Here is a 15,467-nt window from a genome sequence, read left to right on the forward strand (position 1 = left end):
CTAAGCTCACCATGCTTAATGCCAAGTGTCAGCTGGTGTGGTGTAAAGCTCGCCGACACTGGACTCTGGTCATTGGAAGCAGTGGAAGCGCGTTCTCTGGAGTGATGAATTACACTTCACCATCTGGCAGTCTGACGGACTAATCTGGATTTGGTGGATGCCAAGAGAATGCTACCTGCCCCAATGCATAGTGCCAACGGTAAAGTTTGGTGGTAGAAGAATAATGGTCTGGGCTGTTTTCATGGTTCAGGCCCCTTAGTTCCAGTGAGGGGAAATCTTAATGCTACAGCATACAATGACATTCTAGATTATTCTGTGCTTCCAACATTTTGGCAACAGTTTGGGGAAGGCCCTTTTCTGTTTCAGCGTGACAATGCCCCCGTGTGCAAAGCGAGGTCCATTCAGAAATGGTTTGTCGAGATCGGTGTGGAAGAACTTGACTGGCCTGCACAGAGCCCAGACCTCAACCCCATCGAACACATTTTGGATGAATTGGAAGGCCGACTGCGAGCCTGGCCTAATCGCCCAACATCAGTGCCTGACCTCACTAACACTCTTGTGGCTGAATGGAAGCAAGTCCCTGCAGCAATGTTGCAACATCTAGTGGAAGGTATTCAAAGAAGAGTGGAGGCTGTTGTAGCAGCAAAGAAGGGACCAACTCCATATTAATACCCATGATTTACCCATGATTTTGGAATGAGATGTTCGACGAGCAGGCGAGCAGGTGTCCACATACTTTTGGTCATGTGGTGTATTTCAAGTTTAGCAAACTTGGATCTATTTGCTAGTTAACAAGGCAGGACAGTTGAATTGTTATGAACACACCCTTCTCTCAATTTCCAATTGTTTGTACAGCGTGCTAGCCTATCCACTTTGTTCAGATGTTGAAATCAAGTGGCCTACTTTATTTCTCAGAATGAGAATGAGTTGCCAATTGCTTATACAATTGTGTTTTATGCTTATTGCACATTTATAAAACACAGACTAGACAGCTAGTATAGCGGTACGTGGTATCGCAATGCCATCCGCCAGAATCAACGTTCATTGATACTCCTGTTTTAGTAGGGTCCGTGCAATCCGGGATCCTTGGGATGTCACTACCCCATTGAAGTTGACATTTAAAATGGTTAAGGTTAGGGTTAAGTAAATGTTATGGTTAAGATAAGGTTGGGTTTTTGGGTAGGGATGTGCCAAGGATCCAGGAATTACAATGACCATTTTAGTAGGCTCTGCTCTTCGCACAATCTGAGGAATTGAGACATACAAAGGGTACAGTTAAAGTTTTTATCTGTATCAAAAGAGGTCTTAGGTGATGGACGCCCCCACCTTGGTGGTGTAGAGCAATGTTGGAATTTTTAAGACATTTTCTACAATTCTACAAATTGGAGCTCCATGGAGCTGAGAAATGTTTGCGGTTTTAAAGCACATTTCCTGCAAATCTACATATTTTGCCATGGAGCTAAGAGAAAAAAAAAATCTGTTATAAAACAAATTTCCTGAAATTCTATACATTTTGCCATAGCTAATGCTATGTTATTTTGCTCAAATATAATATCAAAATCTATACTGCTAAATGTATTGTTTTTGGAATTTTCAATTCTCCCTGACTTTTTGGTGATTGTTAGTTCTCAAAGATGATATTATTTAAAACTATATCTGCATTATATTTTCTACATAAATTTATAGCAGGTTTTAATCATTTAAGTCAACATTGAAAGCATCCCCCCAAATATATATATGTTTACACTGTTTGGACTTAGGCGACCTGAAAAAACTCTTAGGCGGCCAGTCCAAGGATTTCAATGGCAGAATAATCCCTACTACAGTAAAATAATGTATCAATGTGTTTCAGTGTCTATATGACGATTCTGTCAACAAATGGGGCGGGTCAATGCAATAGTCCGATGGCCATTTGATTAATTGTTCAGCAGTCTTATGGCTTGAGGGTAAAAGCTGTTAAGGAGCCTTTTGGTCCTAGACTTGGCGCTCCGGTACCGCTTGCCGTGCGGTAGCAGAGAAAACAGTCTATGACTTGGGTGACTGGAGTCTCTGACAATTTTATGGGCTTTCTTCTGACACCACCAAATATGTAGGTCCTAGATTGCATGAAGCTTGGCCCCAGTGATGTACTGGGCCATACGTACTACCCTCTGTAGCGCCTTACGATCAGATGCTGAGCAGTTGCCATACCAGGTGGTGATGCCACCGGTCAGGATGCTCTCAATGGTGCAGCTGTAGAACTTTTGGAGGATCTGGGGACCCATGCCAAATCTTTTCAGTCTCCTGAGGGGGAAAAGGTTTTGCCGTGCCCTCTTCACGGCTGTCTTGGTGTGTTTGGACCATGATAGATTGTTGGTAATGTGGACACCAAGGAACTTGAAACTCTCGACCCGCTCCACTGCAGCCCCGTTGATGTTAATGGGGGCCTGTTCGGCCTGCCTTTTCCTGTAGTCCACAATCAGCTCCTTTGTCTTGCTCACATTGATGGAGAGGTTGTTGTCCTGGCACCATACTGCCAGTTCTCTGACCTCCTCCCTATAGGCTGTCTCATTGTTGTCGGAAGTCCAGGATCCAGTTGCAGAGGGAGGTGTTTAGTCCCATGGCCCTTAGCTTAGTGATGAGCTTTGTGGGCACAATGGTGTTGAACGCTGAGCTGTAGTCATTGAACAGCATTCTCAAATACTGCCCTTCGCTTCCTTGGGCACAAGGACTACTATGGAGCTTATTAAGGAGTTAACTCATAGGCTGTCTGCCATCCCTGAGAACCCTGCTTACTTCCTCCGGAGAGATATTCTGGAGATCCTGGTACCTGTCGGGGCTTTCTTTCTCAGTGCTCGCTTATTTTTGAGCTACAACCATCTTTGTTCCCTTCGGACCGATCGAAGATAGCGTGTATTATTACGCTAATGTCGGGAAGGGCGCTCTCCTGGGCTACGGCTGTTTGGGAGCAACAATCCACCCTCTGTTGTCATGGAGGAATTCATGGTAAAGGTGAGGAAGGTATTTGAGTCTCTGGAATCCGGGAGTGAGACGGCCAGTAAACCTCTTGATTTAACTCAACTCCCATAGTGTGGCAGACTACAAGGTTGATTTTCGCTCGTTGGCCGCCAAGAGTTCCTGGAATCCGGAGTCTCTCTTCGATACCTTTCTTCACAGATTATCCGAGGTGGTGAAGGATGAGGTCGAGAATTGCAGGTGGATCTTGACTCCCTCATCAACCTCACCATTAAAATGTATGGACGCTTAAGGGAACGTAGGAGTGAGAGGAGGCTTGGCCTCGGGCACACTCATTCACCCGCTATGGCTCGCTCACTTTTAAAGGAATCCGGAAGTTCCTGAAGGCAGTTTTCCCGAGAGGATTAGAAGCCACCTGAGCTCCCTCGTGAATTATCAACGATGGTTGAGTTGGATTCTCTTGAGCCTATGCAATTGGGAAGAGCTAGGTTATCGGTTGGGGAACGCTCACGTAGGTTGAATTCCAACTGTTGTCTGTACTGTGGAGGGGCAGGACATTACATACCTACCTGCTCTGTTATGAAACCTTTGTGTCTGGTGGGTACAAGTACTTTGGTGAGTCAGACTGGGAGTTCCCTAATTCCCATCACCCACAGCACAAGCACAATCTAAGTCTCTGAGTGCTTATTTACTCTGGGGCGGATGAAAGTTTTATGCATACTACTATTGCTTCTGAGCTAGGTATTCCCATTCAACCGCTCTCGGTTCCCATGGATGCCAGGGCACTGGACGGCCGCTCAATAGGTGGAGTCACGGATTTCCAGTAACCACAGTGAGACCATACAGTTCCTCCTCATTGCATCTCCCTATGTTCCTGTTGTCTTGGGGTTTACCTGGCTTCAAAAACATAACCCTGTTATGGACTGGACCACAAGCTCCATCATGGGTTGGAGCCCATTTTGCCATTCCCACTGTCTTCAAGCAGCACAGCCTTTCCCCAGACGTCTTCCTCAGGGCGTCAGCAAGGCTTTGGATGTTTCTGTCATTTCCACTGAGTACATAGAGGAGTCTCTGGCTACTGGGGCCGTCTGTCCGTCTGCATCTCCTGCAGCTGTTTGTGAAAGCTGAGAAGTGTGAGTTCCACCGCTCTACAATCGCTTTTCTAGGATATGTCATTGCTGAGGGTAATGTCCAGATGGATCCTGGAAAGGTGAAAGCAGTGGTGGATTGGCATCAACCTACGTCAAAGGGTGCAGTTGCAACGTTTCCTAGGATTTGCAAACTTCATTCGGGTTTACAGCACCCTGACGGCGCCCCTCTTGGCACTCACTTCTCCCAAAGTACCGTTCAGAGGGTCTCCTGCTGTCAACAAAGCCTTTGTGGACCTGAAGCATCGGTTCACAACAGCACCCATCCTCATCCATCCGGACACGTCACATCAATTTGTGGTTGAGGTGGATGTTGGAGTGGGGGGCATCCTGTCCCAGCGATCTGCCCAGGACCAAAAGCTTCATCCCTGTGTCTTCCTGTCTCATCGTCTCAATTCTGCAGAGAGGAACTACGATGTAGGCAACCGAGAACTCCTGGTGGTCAAGATGGCATTGGAAGAGTGGAGGCACTGGCTGGAAGGAGCAGAACAGCCATTCTTGGTCTGGACCGACCATAAAAATCTGGAATATCTCCTTACAGCAAGCGCCTTAACTCCAGGCAGGCACGGTGGGCTCTGTTGTTTACCAGATTCAACTTCACCATTTCCTACCGCCCATGGTCCAAAAATGTGAAGCCTGACACTCTCTCTCACCTATACAGTTCCTCTGCCACACCCTCGGTCACCGAAACCATTCTCCCTAACTCATGCCTAGCAACCACTGTGAATTGGGGTATTGAGACCCTGGTTCACAAGGCACAACGCTCCCAGCCTGGACATGAAAGGGGCCCGGCTAACCGGTTGTTTGTCCCCAACTCAGTTCGGTCCCGGGTCCTGGAATGGGATCATTCTTCCAGGCTAACCTGTCATCCTGGTTCCCACCGTACCCTAGCCTTCCCTCGACAATGTTTCTGGTGGCCCACAATGGTTCCTGACGTCTCTGCCTTCGTTGCCGCATGCACAGTGTGCGCCCAGAACAAGACTCCATGGCAAGTTCCTTCTGGCCTTCTTCAGCCACTACCGGTCCCTCCTCATCCCTGGTCCCATATCTCTCTGGACTTTGTCATTGGGCTTCCCCCATCTGATGGCAACACCGTAATTCTGACAGTGGTGGATCTGTTTTCTAAGGCCGCTCATTTCATCCCTTTCCCTAAACTACCCTCTGTCAAGGAAGGCCCAGCTCATGGTGCAGCACGTCTTCCAGATCCATGGTCTCCCAGTGGACATGGTTTCCGACCGGGGTCCTCAATTCTCATCTCAGTTTTGGAAGGCGTTCTGACCTCTTATTGGGGCATCAGCCAGTCTATCCTCCGGATTCCATCCCCAATCGAACGGACAATTGGAGCGAGCTAATCAGGACCTGGAGACCACCTTAAGATGCATAGTCTCAACTAGAGGTTGACCGATTAATTAGGGCCGATTTCAAGTTTTCATAACAATCGTAAATTGGTATTTTTGGACGCCGATTTTGCTGATTTTTCTTTTTATACACCTTTATTTAACTAGGCAAGTCAGTTAAGAACACATTCTTATTTTCAATGACGGCCTAGGAACGGTGGGTTAACTGCCTTGTTCAGGGGCAGAACGATTCAATCTTACGGTTAACTAGTCCAACTAGTCCAACGCTCTAACCACCTGCCTCACGAGGAGCCTGCCTGTTATGCAAATGCAGTAAGAAGCCAAGGTAAGTTACTAGCTAGCATTAAACTTATCTTGTAAAAAACAATCAATCAATCATAATCACTAGTTATAACTACACATGGTTGATGATATTACTAGTTTATCTAGCGTGTCCTGCGTTGCATATAATCGATGCGGTGCGCATTCGAGAAAACGGACTGTCGTTGCTCCAATATGTACCTAACCATAAACATAAATGCCTTTCTTAAAATCAATACACAGAAGCCCAGGTTAGCAGGCAATATTAACCAGGTGAAATTGTGTCACTTCTCTTGCGTTCATTGCACGCAGAGTCAGGGTATATGCAACAGTTTGGGCCACCTGGCTCATTGCGAACTAATTTGCCAGAATATTACGTAAATATGACATAACATCGAAGGTTGTGCAATGTAACAGCAATATTTAGACTTTGGGATGCCATCCGTTAGATAAAATACGGAACGGTTCCGTATTTCACTGAAAGAGTAAACGTTTTGTTTTCGAAATTATCGTTTCTGGATTCGACCATATTAATGACCTGAGGCTCGTATTTCTGTGTGTTATTATGTTATGATTAAGTCAATGATTTGATAGAGCACTCTGACTGAGCGATGGTAGGCACCAGCAGGCTCGTAAGCATTCATTCAAACAGCACTTTCGTGCGTTTTGCCAGCTACTCTTCACTGTGCTTCAAGCATTGAGCTGTTTATGACTTCAAGCCTATCAACTCTCGAGATTAGGCTGGTGTAACCGATGTGAAATGGCTAGCTAGTTAGCGGGTTGCGCGCTAATAGCGTTTCAAACGTCACTCGCTCTGAGACTTGGAGTAGTTGTTCCCCTTGCTCTGCATGGGTAACGCTGCTTTGAGGGTGGCTGTTGTCGATGTTTTCCTGGTTTGAGCCCAGGTAGGAGCGAGGAAAGGGATGGAAGCTATACTGTTACACTGGCAACACTAAAGTGCCTATAAGAACATCCAATAGTCAAAGGTATATGAAATACAAATCGTATAGAGAGAAATAGTCCTATAATTATAATTGTTTTCCCCAGTGTATTTATCCCTGTGTTTCCTGTCTCTCTGTGCCAGTTCGTCTTTGTATGTTCCGAAGTCAACCAGCATTTTTTCCCTGTTCTCCTGCTTTTTGCTATTCTCCTTTTCCTAATCCTCCCGGTTTTGACCCTTGCCTGTTTCTGGACTCTGTACCCACCTGCCTGACTGTTCTGCCTGCCTTGACCATGAGCCTGTCTGCCACTCTGTACCTCCTGGACTCTGAACTGGTTTTGACCTTTTGCCTGTCCACGACCATTCTCTTGCCTACTCCTTTTGGATCATTAAACATTTTATACTCCAACCATCTGCCTCCTGTGTCTGCATCTGGGTCTCGCCTTGTGTCATGATAAAGACGTGAAAAATATATATTTTTGCTAACGTATGATGGGGGTCCCTGGGTCGCCGGTTTGCCTGAGAGGGGATCCCTGGGCAAGAAAAGGTTGAAAACCCCTGCAGTTGACAATGAACGCATGGCCTAGATTTCATCTTTCCAGAAAGTGCCATAGCTAGGCTATTTGGCATATGGTGATTACACCTAGTAGGCTAAACATGTAGGCTAACCTAGGTAAGGCCCAACGAATTAAGTATCCATCCAACTGAATTTGATATTTCCTACTCACTGCCTTTGCATCAAGTGGTGATAATGTAGTGCTGAGCTGAGCTCCTAATCAGCTGAGCTCCTAATCATATGTGATAGCCCACATAACGTCTCACCCTACTTCTCTGTAAGCTAGGAAGCTATCGAGCTTAGCTCCAGGCATCAGCAGCACTGTTCTCTTCACTGCTCTCTCTGTCTTCAGAGGCTTCCTCTGACCCAGCTTCAGCACAGTCTCCTGGGACCAGCCCACAGGAAACAGCTCCTCTCAGCCATATCATGAATGACAGCCAAGCCCCAGCCAGTCAGCCAACACAGCAGTGTTGGTTTAGGCCGAGAGCAGTGGGAGAGACAGGGCCTGACGCCCATCCCTATTTCTGGGGAGGAAATCGGCAGGTCAGTAAGGCAAAGGACAGCTTCTCATGCAGACGATTCGGATAAGATGGGGGAAATCTGTGGACAACACAAGTTTCTGTCTGCCTTTCCTCGTCAATTTGCAGCCAGTCATGAGAAAGTAGTTACTGTCATGCATTTGTTGCTGCTGGGGAAAGTGGAATCACATGCACAAAATGAGGTTAGGCATGTTAGGGCAGGAGGGTGAATCAGGAGAACAGACCTGTGACATGCATAAGAGATGCTGCCTCACCAGTTGTTCAGACTTAAGCCTAAGCTCCAGTCAGTGTTTTATTGAAACGGTTCACCTCCAAAAGTACTTTAGCTAGAGGTTGATAAGGGGTACTTATGAAAACAGCAGAACAAATCCACAAGCTGAACAAACACGTTTTTTGTTCATATGATATTATTTATCAAAACTGTAAAAGTGGGCCAACATGGCTAGCCTATCATTCAGTTTACTAAAGAACACATCAATATGTTTTAGGGAAAATGTGGGCTAAATCACAGCGGAAACCACTGTCAAAGTTGAGCCAATAGGAATGTCAGTTACAGACAACACTCGAGGAACTCTTCTTAGACAAGAGGCTATTCAGCAGAACGAATCGTGACATAATCACATGACTGAGGCATTTGTATATTTTCTAACCAGTCTCTTCCCATCCCCCTTCCATCAGCTAACAACAGAGCCTCTCTCATTCTCTCTCCTGCGTGCTCTGAACAGTCCATATAGAAATCATAGGCCTACATGTTTTAGGCTGAGATGTATCACTTAATATCATCACAGATAGTGGTTGATGCAAGCACATGAAAATCCTGATTATGAATCAATATTTCACTTGAACTGCAGCAGGAAATCAATTCACCTTAGAAATGAACAAGTTAGCATGCATTACAGTATCCCCTTTCAGGACAGAGGCTGGACAGACTCAGTTGCTATAGTGATGTGCAGAACAGAAGTGATGACATTGAGCCTAGTGTCATTAAAATCAGTTGAAGTGCAGTCTATGAAACCCTATAGTCTAAAAAAAAACTCATTACAAGAGCAACTGTGACATAACAATAGAGACAATATTGGGTGAAATGAAGCGTGTGTGGGTGGGTTGAGCCAGAGAGGATTTTAATCCTGTTTGCCGAGGGCATTAATGTACCCTAGCCCACCACAATATTTCAGAATAAACAACTGAAAAGTTAAGCAAATCATTTATTTTTGGAGCAAGAGTATTACACTCAATATACTGCCCCCAGTTGTAAAGCCTCTTCCACATTCACCTCAAACTAAAATCCATTGCAAGTCTCTGTTCTGAAGGAACCTATGAGTCTTGAGCAGCCTTTCCCCCCCAGGTTCTAATCACCAGCCTCGTGGTGTGATGGCTCCAGTCTCCGAGGGCCCAGTAAGTAGGCTAAGACATTAGATGCATGGTTGGTAGATACAAGCCTTGGAGGACAAGCAGCTCAATGACTGCACTGTTCTGGAAGGAGCTTGGGCAACAGTGTGTGACTCTTTCTAAGATTAATGGCTGGGCAACTAGTGAGGCCCTAAATGTCCTGCCATCCATAGCAATAACAAAAAGTAACTTGCAACACTATCGCCGTCTCCATTAACGGCTTGAGGTGAAAATTCAATGGGCAAAATCAAAAGCAACCCATTTTCACCCTCTCAATAAAGGACTCAAACCTATAGAGGCACTTTGGAAAAATAGGTTCTTTGTATCAATTCCTCTTGATGGTTGTCGGAGCACCAGCCTTGACCGATAGGGACCAGGCCCTTTGGCCAGCGGAGATAAGGAGATGATTGAACATAAGAATAATCCACGGGGGGAGGGGCAGTGAGAGCTTCTCTGTGGATTAACCCAGGCCCAGGCACAGACAGCCAGGGCCACTGAGGTGAGAGGGAGAATGCATCAGCAGTAATCCCACTGGAAGCCAGCACTAGGCTATAGTTTATATACACCCCATGGGGGATGTCAATTTTGGATTAGAATAAACAGAAAAAACAGTACCTGGCACTGGGATGTCTAGTGGGATGAGAGAAACAGCAAACTGCAGAGGTTTTCTGTCTCTATTTCCTAACGATAAACAATTTAGTATCTCTTTATCTGTGTTGGCTCCTAGGTCGGCCTAACACAGTTCTCCCAGCACACAAGGCAAAGAATCATGAATCTAACAGAAGAATGGTGCATGACATTGCTTACCTTTAGCGAGTCAAAGCAGGCAATAACTCTTCCGTTTTCAACCTGGCAGCTCTTTGGTGGGTGTGCAAATTTGCATTCCTCATCACTCCTTGAGCAAGTTCCTCTCTGAAACTGCCGACAAACTTCCAATGTCAGCCATTTTGTGTCTCTTATCGAAGATATATTCAGAGCCATGTTAAGAGGTTCCAATTGAACGCTGCAAGTTCAATATATCGGTTGACTCTAACTCAAAAATGGCCTCACGTAAAAAAGTTCACAACTTTTGGCTCTGTTTTATTTGTGTTTGAAAAGTTCTCAAATCATATGTAGCAACTAGACAGGCCCTCGCATCATAAGCTGGGAGGAAGGCTAATCGATTAATGATCAATCACTCATCAATCAGATTGCACCTATGGCAGACCTCTGAAAAGGTTGAGGGGCTTGCTCTGTGACACCCCCAAGTGTCTCTCCTCCTCCACTGACAAGAACACTCTCAACAATAGTATTTCAAGGCAATGGAGCTCGTTGATAGAATATTAACGAAGATGTGCTTGGTATTGACTTTGCCAACTTCTAATTTGTCAGCTCTTTGTGCTTTGACAGTTCTCCTCTCCACAATAATGCTTTCCTCTTGGATTTCTTAGTCACTGGAGTTGTTCAGAAATGAATTGGAGGCTACTGAAGATTTGCAGCTGAGGTATCCCCTGTCACAGCTCAGAACTGGCCTTAAAGGGAGCGTTGGCTTTCCATGCACATATGGACCACAGAGCAGGTTCAAGTTGGAGATGTTGTCTGAAAGGCACTTTCTGTTGGTGATCTGGAAGATAGGAAAGAGTTAGGTTAGCCTAGTTCTTTTATAAATAATGTATGTTAGTGCTCTTGTTATTACTATACTATTAGCCTACTTTCATTTTATACTGCTCGAGTTGCTATGGGCTCTTTTCACAAACTGAGGCATGGCAACAGCATAGCTTGGATTAAAAATATCATGATGAATTGTGTCAAGCAATCAAATGTGTTTTAAAAAATGATGTAGGCTACTCTATGATAGGACCATACAATATGAGTAAACCATCTCTATTACATCCCATCTAATGGACATACACATCCATCTATATGAACAAAATAATTGTGAAAATCATAAAAAAATAATCAACCACTCAAGGCAGGATCTAATTTCCTTTTCTCCCAAAGGACTTTCGACTTCTATGGAAAGATACGTAATGAATAGGCTAATATCAATTGAGACCTTTTGCAATTAGCCTAGTCCTAACTCATGTTCAGATCTGGTAAAAGGCAAGCCCATTTGGGGAAAGTGAATACAAAAAGGTGTATGAAATGTAATTTGTCCTCCTGAAATAATACCTGTCAACTCTACATATCAATTGCACAATACCATTAATGACATAATTACAGTCTACATCAGTTAGTCTACAATAAGAGCTAAATAAACAGGATGAGTAGAGGGAGGCATGCAAATTTGCAAACGCCAAAATTACATAAGGGCTATTCTTAAAAGGCTTACTATGTCGGACAATATAATATGATCCTTATTGGCACCCTGGGTAAATGTGCGTCTAGGATAACGCTGATGAGGCATGATAGATTATAGGACACAGGTAGGGAGGTGCCTATAACACTCCTGTGACCTCTCCATATTAGTCCAGTTCCCCCCTCAAACTGCTAAACTGTCATTTGAGGTGGTGGGGTATTGTTCCCGTGGGATATTGTTGGCCTACGCCATAGTCCTGTGCTAAAATCCTACGAGCTAGGCTATTGCAAATGTCAGCCTGTGACGTGGGCCTGTGTCTTAATCGACAGCCACCCGCACAGCAGCCTTCTTCCTACAATCAGAGTGATATATTTGACTGATTAATGCTTCTGACCTTGAATCTGTATTCGGCCTTCGGTTTATGAAATTTTAATTCCATGCACTCTATGTTCGGCACTGTATTTATCCCCGGACAGCCTTTCTATTCAGACAGACAAGTCCAATACGACCACATTATAAATATGCTTGGCGGGAGCCAGAGCTGCTGGGGGTACACTAGGAGAAGGACCCAAAACAGTGTGAAGGCCTTGGGGACTGAGTCTAATAATAACATGCAGCGATATCAATTTTGTTGACATCCTGGATGGAAGGACAGAATTCAATTTTAGCCTCAATGTCAGCATGATGCAATGTGGCATTCAACAATTGAAGGGGGACAGAGAGGTAAAACCTACAGAGAGGTAAAGCCTACAGTACAGGGCATGTCTGCCATTCACTTTGACATTGTCCTACACCCACATTTCTGACTATTATGTAAGCTTAGGCTACTGAATGCATTGTATTACGCTACATCATAAACAAAGGGTTGAAGATAAATTCAATTGATACCTAGGCTACCTACAAGTCCAGTTAATGACTAAAGTGCAGCAACAATGTCGTTCAAATTCTAGCTGATGGCCTTGGGGGAAAAAGTAGGACATCACGTCAAATAAAAAGAATACAATTTAATTCAACATCCTTTTCTCCAAGGTCAGAAATGCATGTAATTGGGGTAATTGTGATGTCTGGTACTTTGTGAAGCAACTTTAAATAATTTGTCATTAATAAAGTAGAAGGTAATCTTGCACATCTCTCATGAGAGGTATTATTCTATTGTAAACAAGAGTCCCACAATCTTCTGTATTTTCTGTATAAATTTCGTAAAAGTGAGCATGGTTTTGTTGTTATTGGCAAAACATATCAGGGCAACAGAAATATAGAAATGCAACACTATCACTCAATAGTTTGCCCTTTAGCTTAGTGTGGGAGGCTCTGTACTGCAACACTTGTGAATTCAGTAACAAGGTTGTCAATGTGAGAGAGAGAGAGAGAGAGAGAGAGAGAGAGAGAGAGAGAGAGAGAGAGAGAGAGAGAGAGAGAGAGAGAGAGAGAGAGAGAGAGAGAGAGAGAGAGAGAGAGAGAGAGAGAGAGAGAGAGAGAGAGAGACTCATGCTGTTTTGCAGTAGCCCTGGTTTTGATTCTTGTTTATACTTATTCCCTATAAATCAGTTGGATGCCCTAAAGGCAGCTGTAAAATGCAAATTAAGGGAGAGCCTTGAATAATCCCATGGCCCAGAGAATGATACTTTGGTGAAAAAATAGCCTACATTTCCTACAGACTGAACTCATCATGAAAATATTGGTTCCAATTTGACATGTGAGAGGTCTTGGCAAATGTATCATTACTTTCGTTAAGGGAGTTAAATTATTAGCTGCGTATACAAATGAAAATAGGTCTAGGTCAATCTATAGATGCGGTAAAGAGGTCAACGGAACTCGACCAAAACAGTGGTAATGCCATGGAAACGCATGGGAGAAAGATGCCGAATCTCAATAGCCTACATTTAGGTTATTGTTTATATATGTTATATTATACTGTGATTAAATTACGATTCATTGTTCCAAACATATTGCTCACCATATCTCTTCTGCAGAAGGACAAGAGAGAGCCTTGAGAGAACAAGTTTTGATCAGTCATGGAATTAAATGTGCTGAAAACAAATTGGCTATATATTTTAAAAAGATGAAGGACAAGCTTTGAAGGAAAAATAATGGAGTACAACCAACTAGCACAAAAATAATATTGCAATATTGTCAAAACGATACAATAAATCGTCCTAAAAATATCCTGATATGTAACTGTATGGCCTTTTTCCTGTATCTCTACCTCGTTATCGCATCTATGGATTCATGGCCTAGTTTGGTCAGTGTTAACCCTGACATTCTGTTTTGTTCGCCTGGGATGAACAACCAGCTCTAGGGCCTAACAGTTACAGAGGTTACTATTGTAAACCATCCAGCTTTCAGCCATGGGCAATGCAAGCAGCAATTTATTGAATCAGAAAGCATATGCACTTCATATTCTAATAGTCTTCAACTACCAACTGAACTGGCACGACCTTAATTATCTTCTTCATGTTAGTTACTAAGGCTCAATTTGCACTGCTGTATGAGAAAATCTGCAGTACTTATCTACAGCAGTCTAGCCACCAGTGAGACCAAACAAATGTGAGAGGAAAATAGATCCTTCCTATCAGTGTGCGCTGTAATTTAGTTGGATTCAGGGGGGAAAAAAACATGTAGCCTATAACTTCCAAAACAGTTGGAAATAGCACAGGCTGGAACTACTGGTTTTGAGTCAAAATAGAAAAAGAAATGGTTATTCATATAGGGCTGTAAAGTACGGAATTGAATGTTGCAACGTTAATATGGAACCTACAACATAAAAATTTTGTAGCCTAACTTCAAAAATGTGTCAATAGGATAGTACAGAAGAAAACTGTCCCCGGGCCCAAACTCAAACTTTGAATTGGGAAGGGGGATTAGGAAGACCTTTCCATTTTTCTATTTGTGACAGACCCTCTCAAGTTACTTTTCTTGGTGTTTTTTTTCTGTGTTAGATTTGATGAAGAGTTAACACCTAGTGCATCAGAGAATAAATCATGGTTATGAGATGTTGGCCCCCAGTCCTCCAGAGCCATGTACATAAAGAAAACACTCTTATGAACCTTGTGCAAACACACACACTTTTGGAAGTCATTCAGACATACGACAGACAGACTGGGTAAGTGGTGAAACGCCACAGGAAATTGCAGAGCAGGCGTAAAGGGAGCACCTTGTTCTTTGCTGGCAGTGTGGGAGAAGTAAACTCTCAACATTAACCAGCTAAATGTACATATTAAAGAGGAACAGCCAACCAAAAGCAAATAAAAGAAGCAGTAACTGCAAGAGGAGCATGATCAGTGAAGCAGATTCTAACCACCTCTACGAGTGAAGTCCCCTATCTCTCCCTCTCACCGCATGGTATGCAGCATAATGCAGCAAATTCCTTTATGAACTAGTCAGGAAACAGAGCAGCCAAGGGAAAAAAATCCTCTTTACCTCATGCAGTGCTGGAGCTCCTCAGTCTCTCTAACATCCACCACAGAGTCTGTGTCGGTAGTCCCGACTTCTTCTAATTACTTTCTGTCTAAAGATAATCACCATGTGTATATTTTTCATTCCCTTCTCAGTGCTGTGTGCTCAGGCCCATGCCTAGACAGGGATTTTCTTTCCACGACAGTGGAGGAAAAGACTGTCTGCTTAACTCTCTAGCTGAAACATTTCCAGCCACCCCCTTCCTGCCTGCTCCTCCGCCTCCAGGAAGACCCTCCCAGCCCTCTCTGGCCAATAGCAGATCAGGCACGGATTTGCTGTGTACTGGCTGCAAAGCTCAGACAGACAGACAACCAGGCTATCTGCAGATACTCTAATGCAAACCTGTATGCTCTGCTGTTTCAGATCATCTTGACCCAAGTCTTAACATAATTCCTCCTTTGGTTTGGAATTAGTATTGTTCACTGTTATAAACAAATTAATATAATCATGTACAGATATTGATAAACAAAATAGTGGATGTGTAATAACACATAAGAGCCTACTTTCTCCACTATGCTTTCTCAAGAGGACAAAAATAGTTATAATGA

The 15,467-nt window shown here is 43.9% G+C and overlaps 1 protein-coding gene across 12 annotated transcripts in view; it reads right to left on the reverse strand.

Annotated features, from left to right (window-relative positions):
- Nucleotides 1-15,118, reverse strand: part of LOC115109565 (muscleblind-like protein 2a) — a 31,258-nt gene extending 16,140 nt beyond the window's left edge. For 8 of the 12 annotated variants that reach the window (XR_003860535.1, XM_029634777.2, XM_029634747.2 and 5 more), the window contains exons 1-2: nt 14,884-15,117; nt 9,993-10,788 (exon numbers count right to left, since the gene is read on the reverse strand). Coding sequence is in view for 10 of the 12 variants with exons in the window: in XM_029634777.2 (XP_029490637.1) it covers nt 9,993-10,166 (174 nt within the window). In the remaining 2 variants the exon portion in view is untranslated. Of the gene's footprint in view, nt 1-9,992; nt 10,789-14,883 lie in introns of all 12 variants that reach the window. The other 4 variants (XR_010461706.1, XM_029634672.2, XM_029634643.2 and 1 more) reach the window with 2 other exon arrangements.
- Nucleotides 15,119-15,467: the final 349 nt, after the last annotated feature.

This window comes from Oncorhynchus nerka, linkage group LG3 (assembly GCF_034236695.1).
Source record: "Oncorhynchus nerka isolate Pitt River linkage group LG3, Oner_Uvic_2.0, whole genome shotgun sequence".
In the NCBI taxonomy this organism is placed as follows: Eukaryota; Metazoa; Chordata; class Actinopteri; order Salmoniformes; family Salmonidae; genus Oncorhynchus; species Oncorhynchus nerka.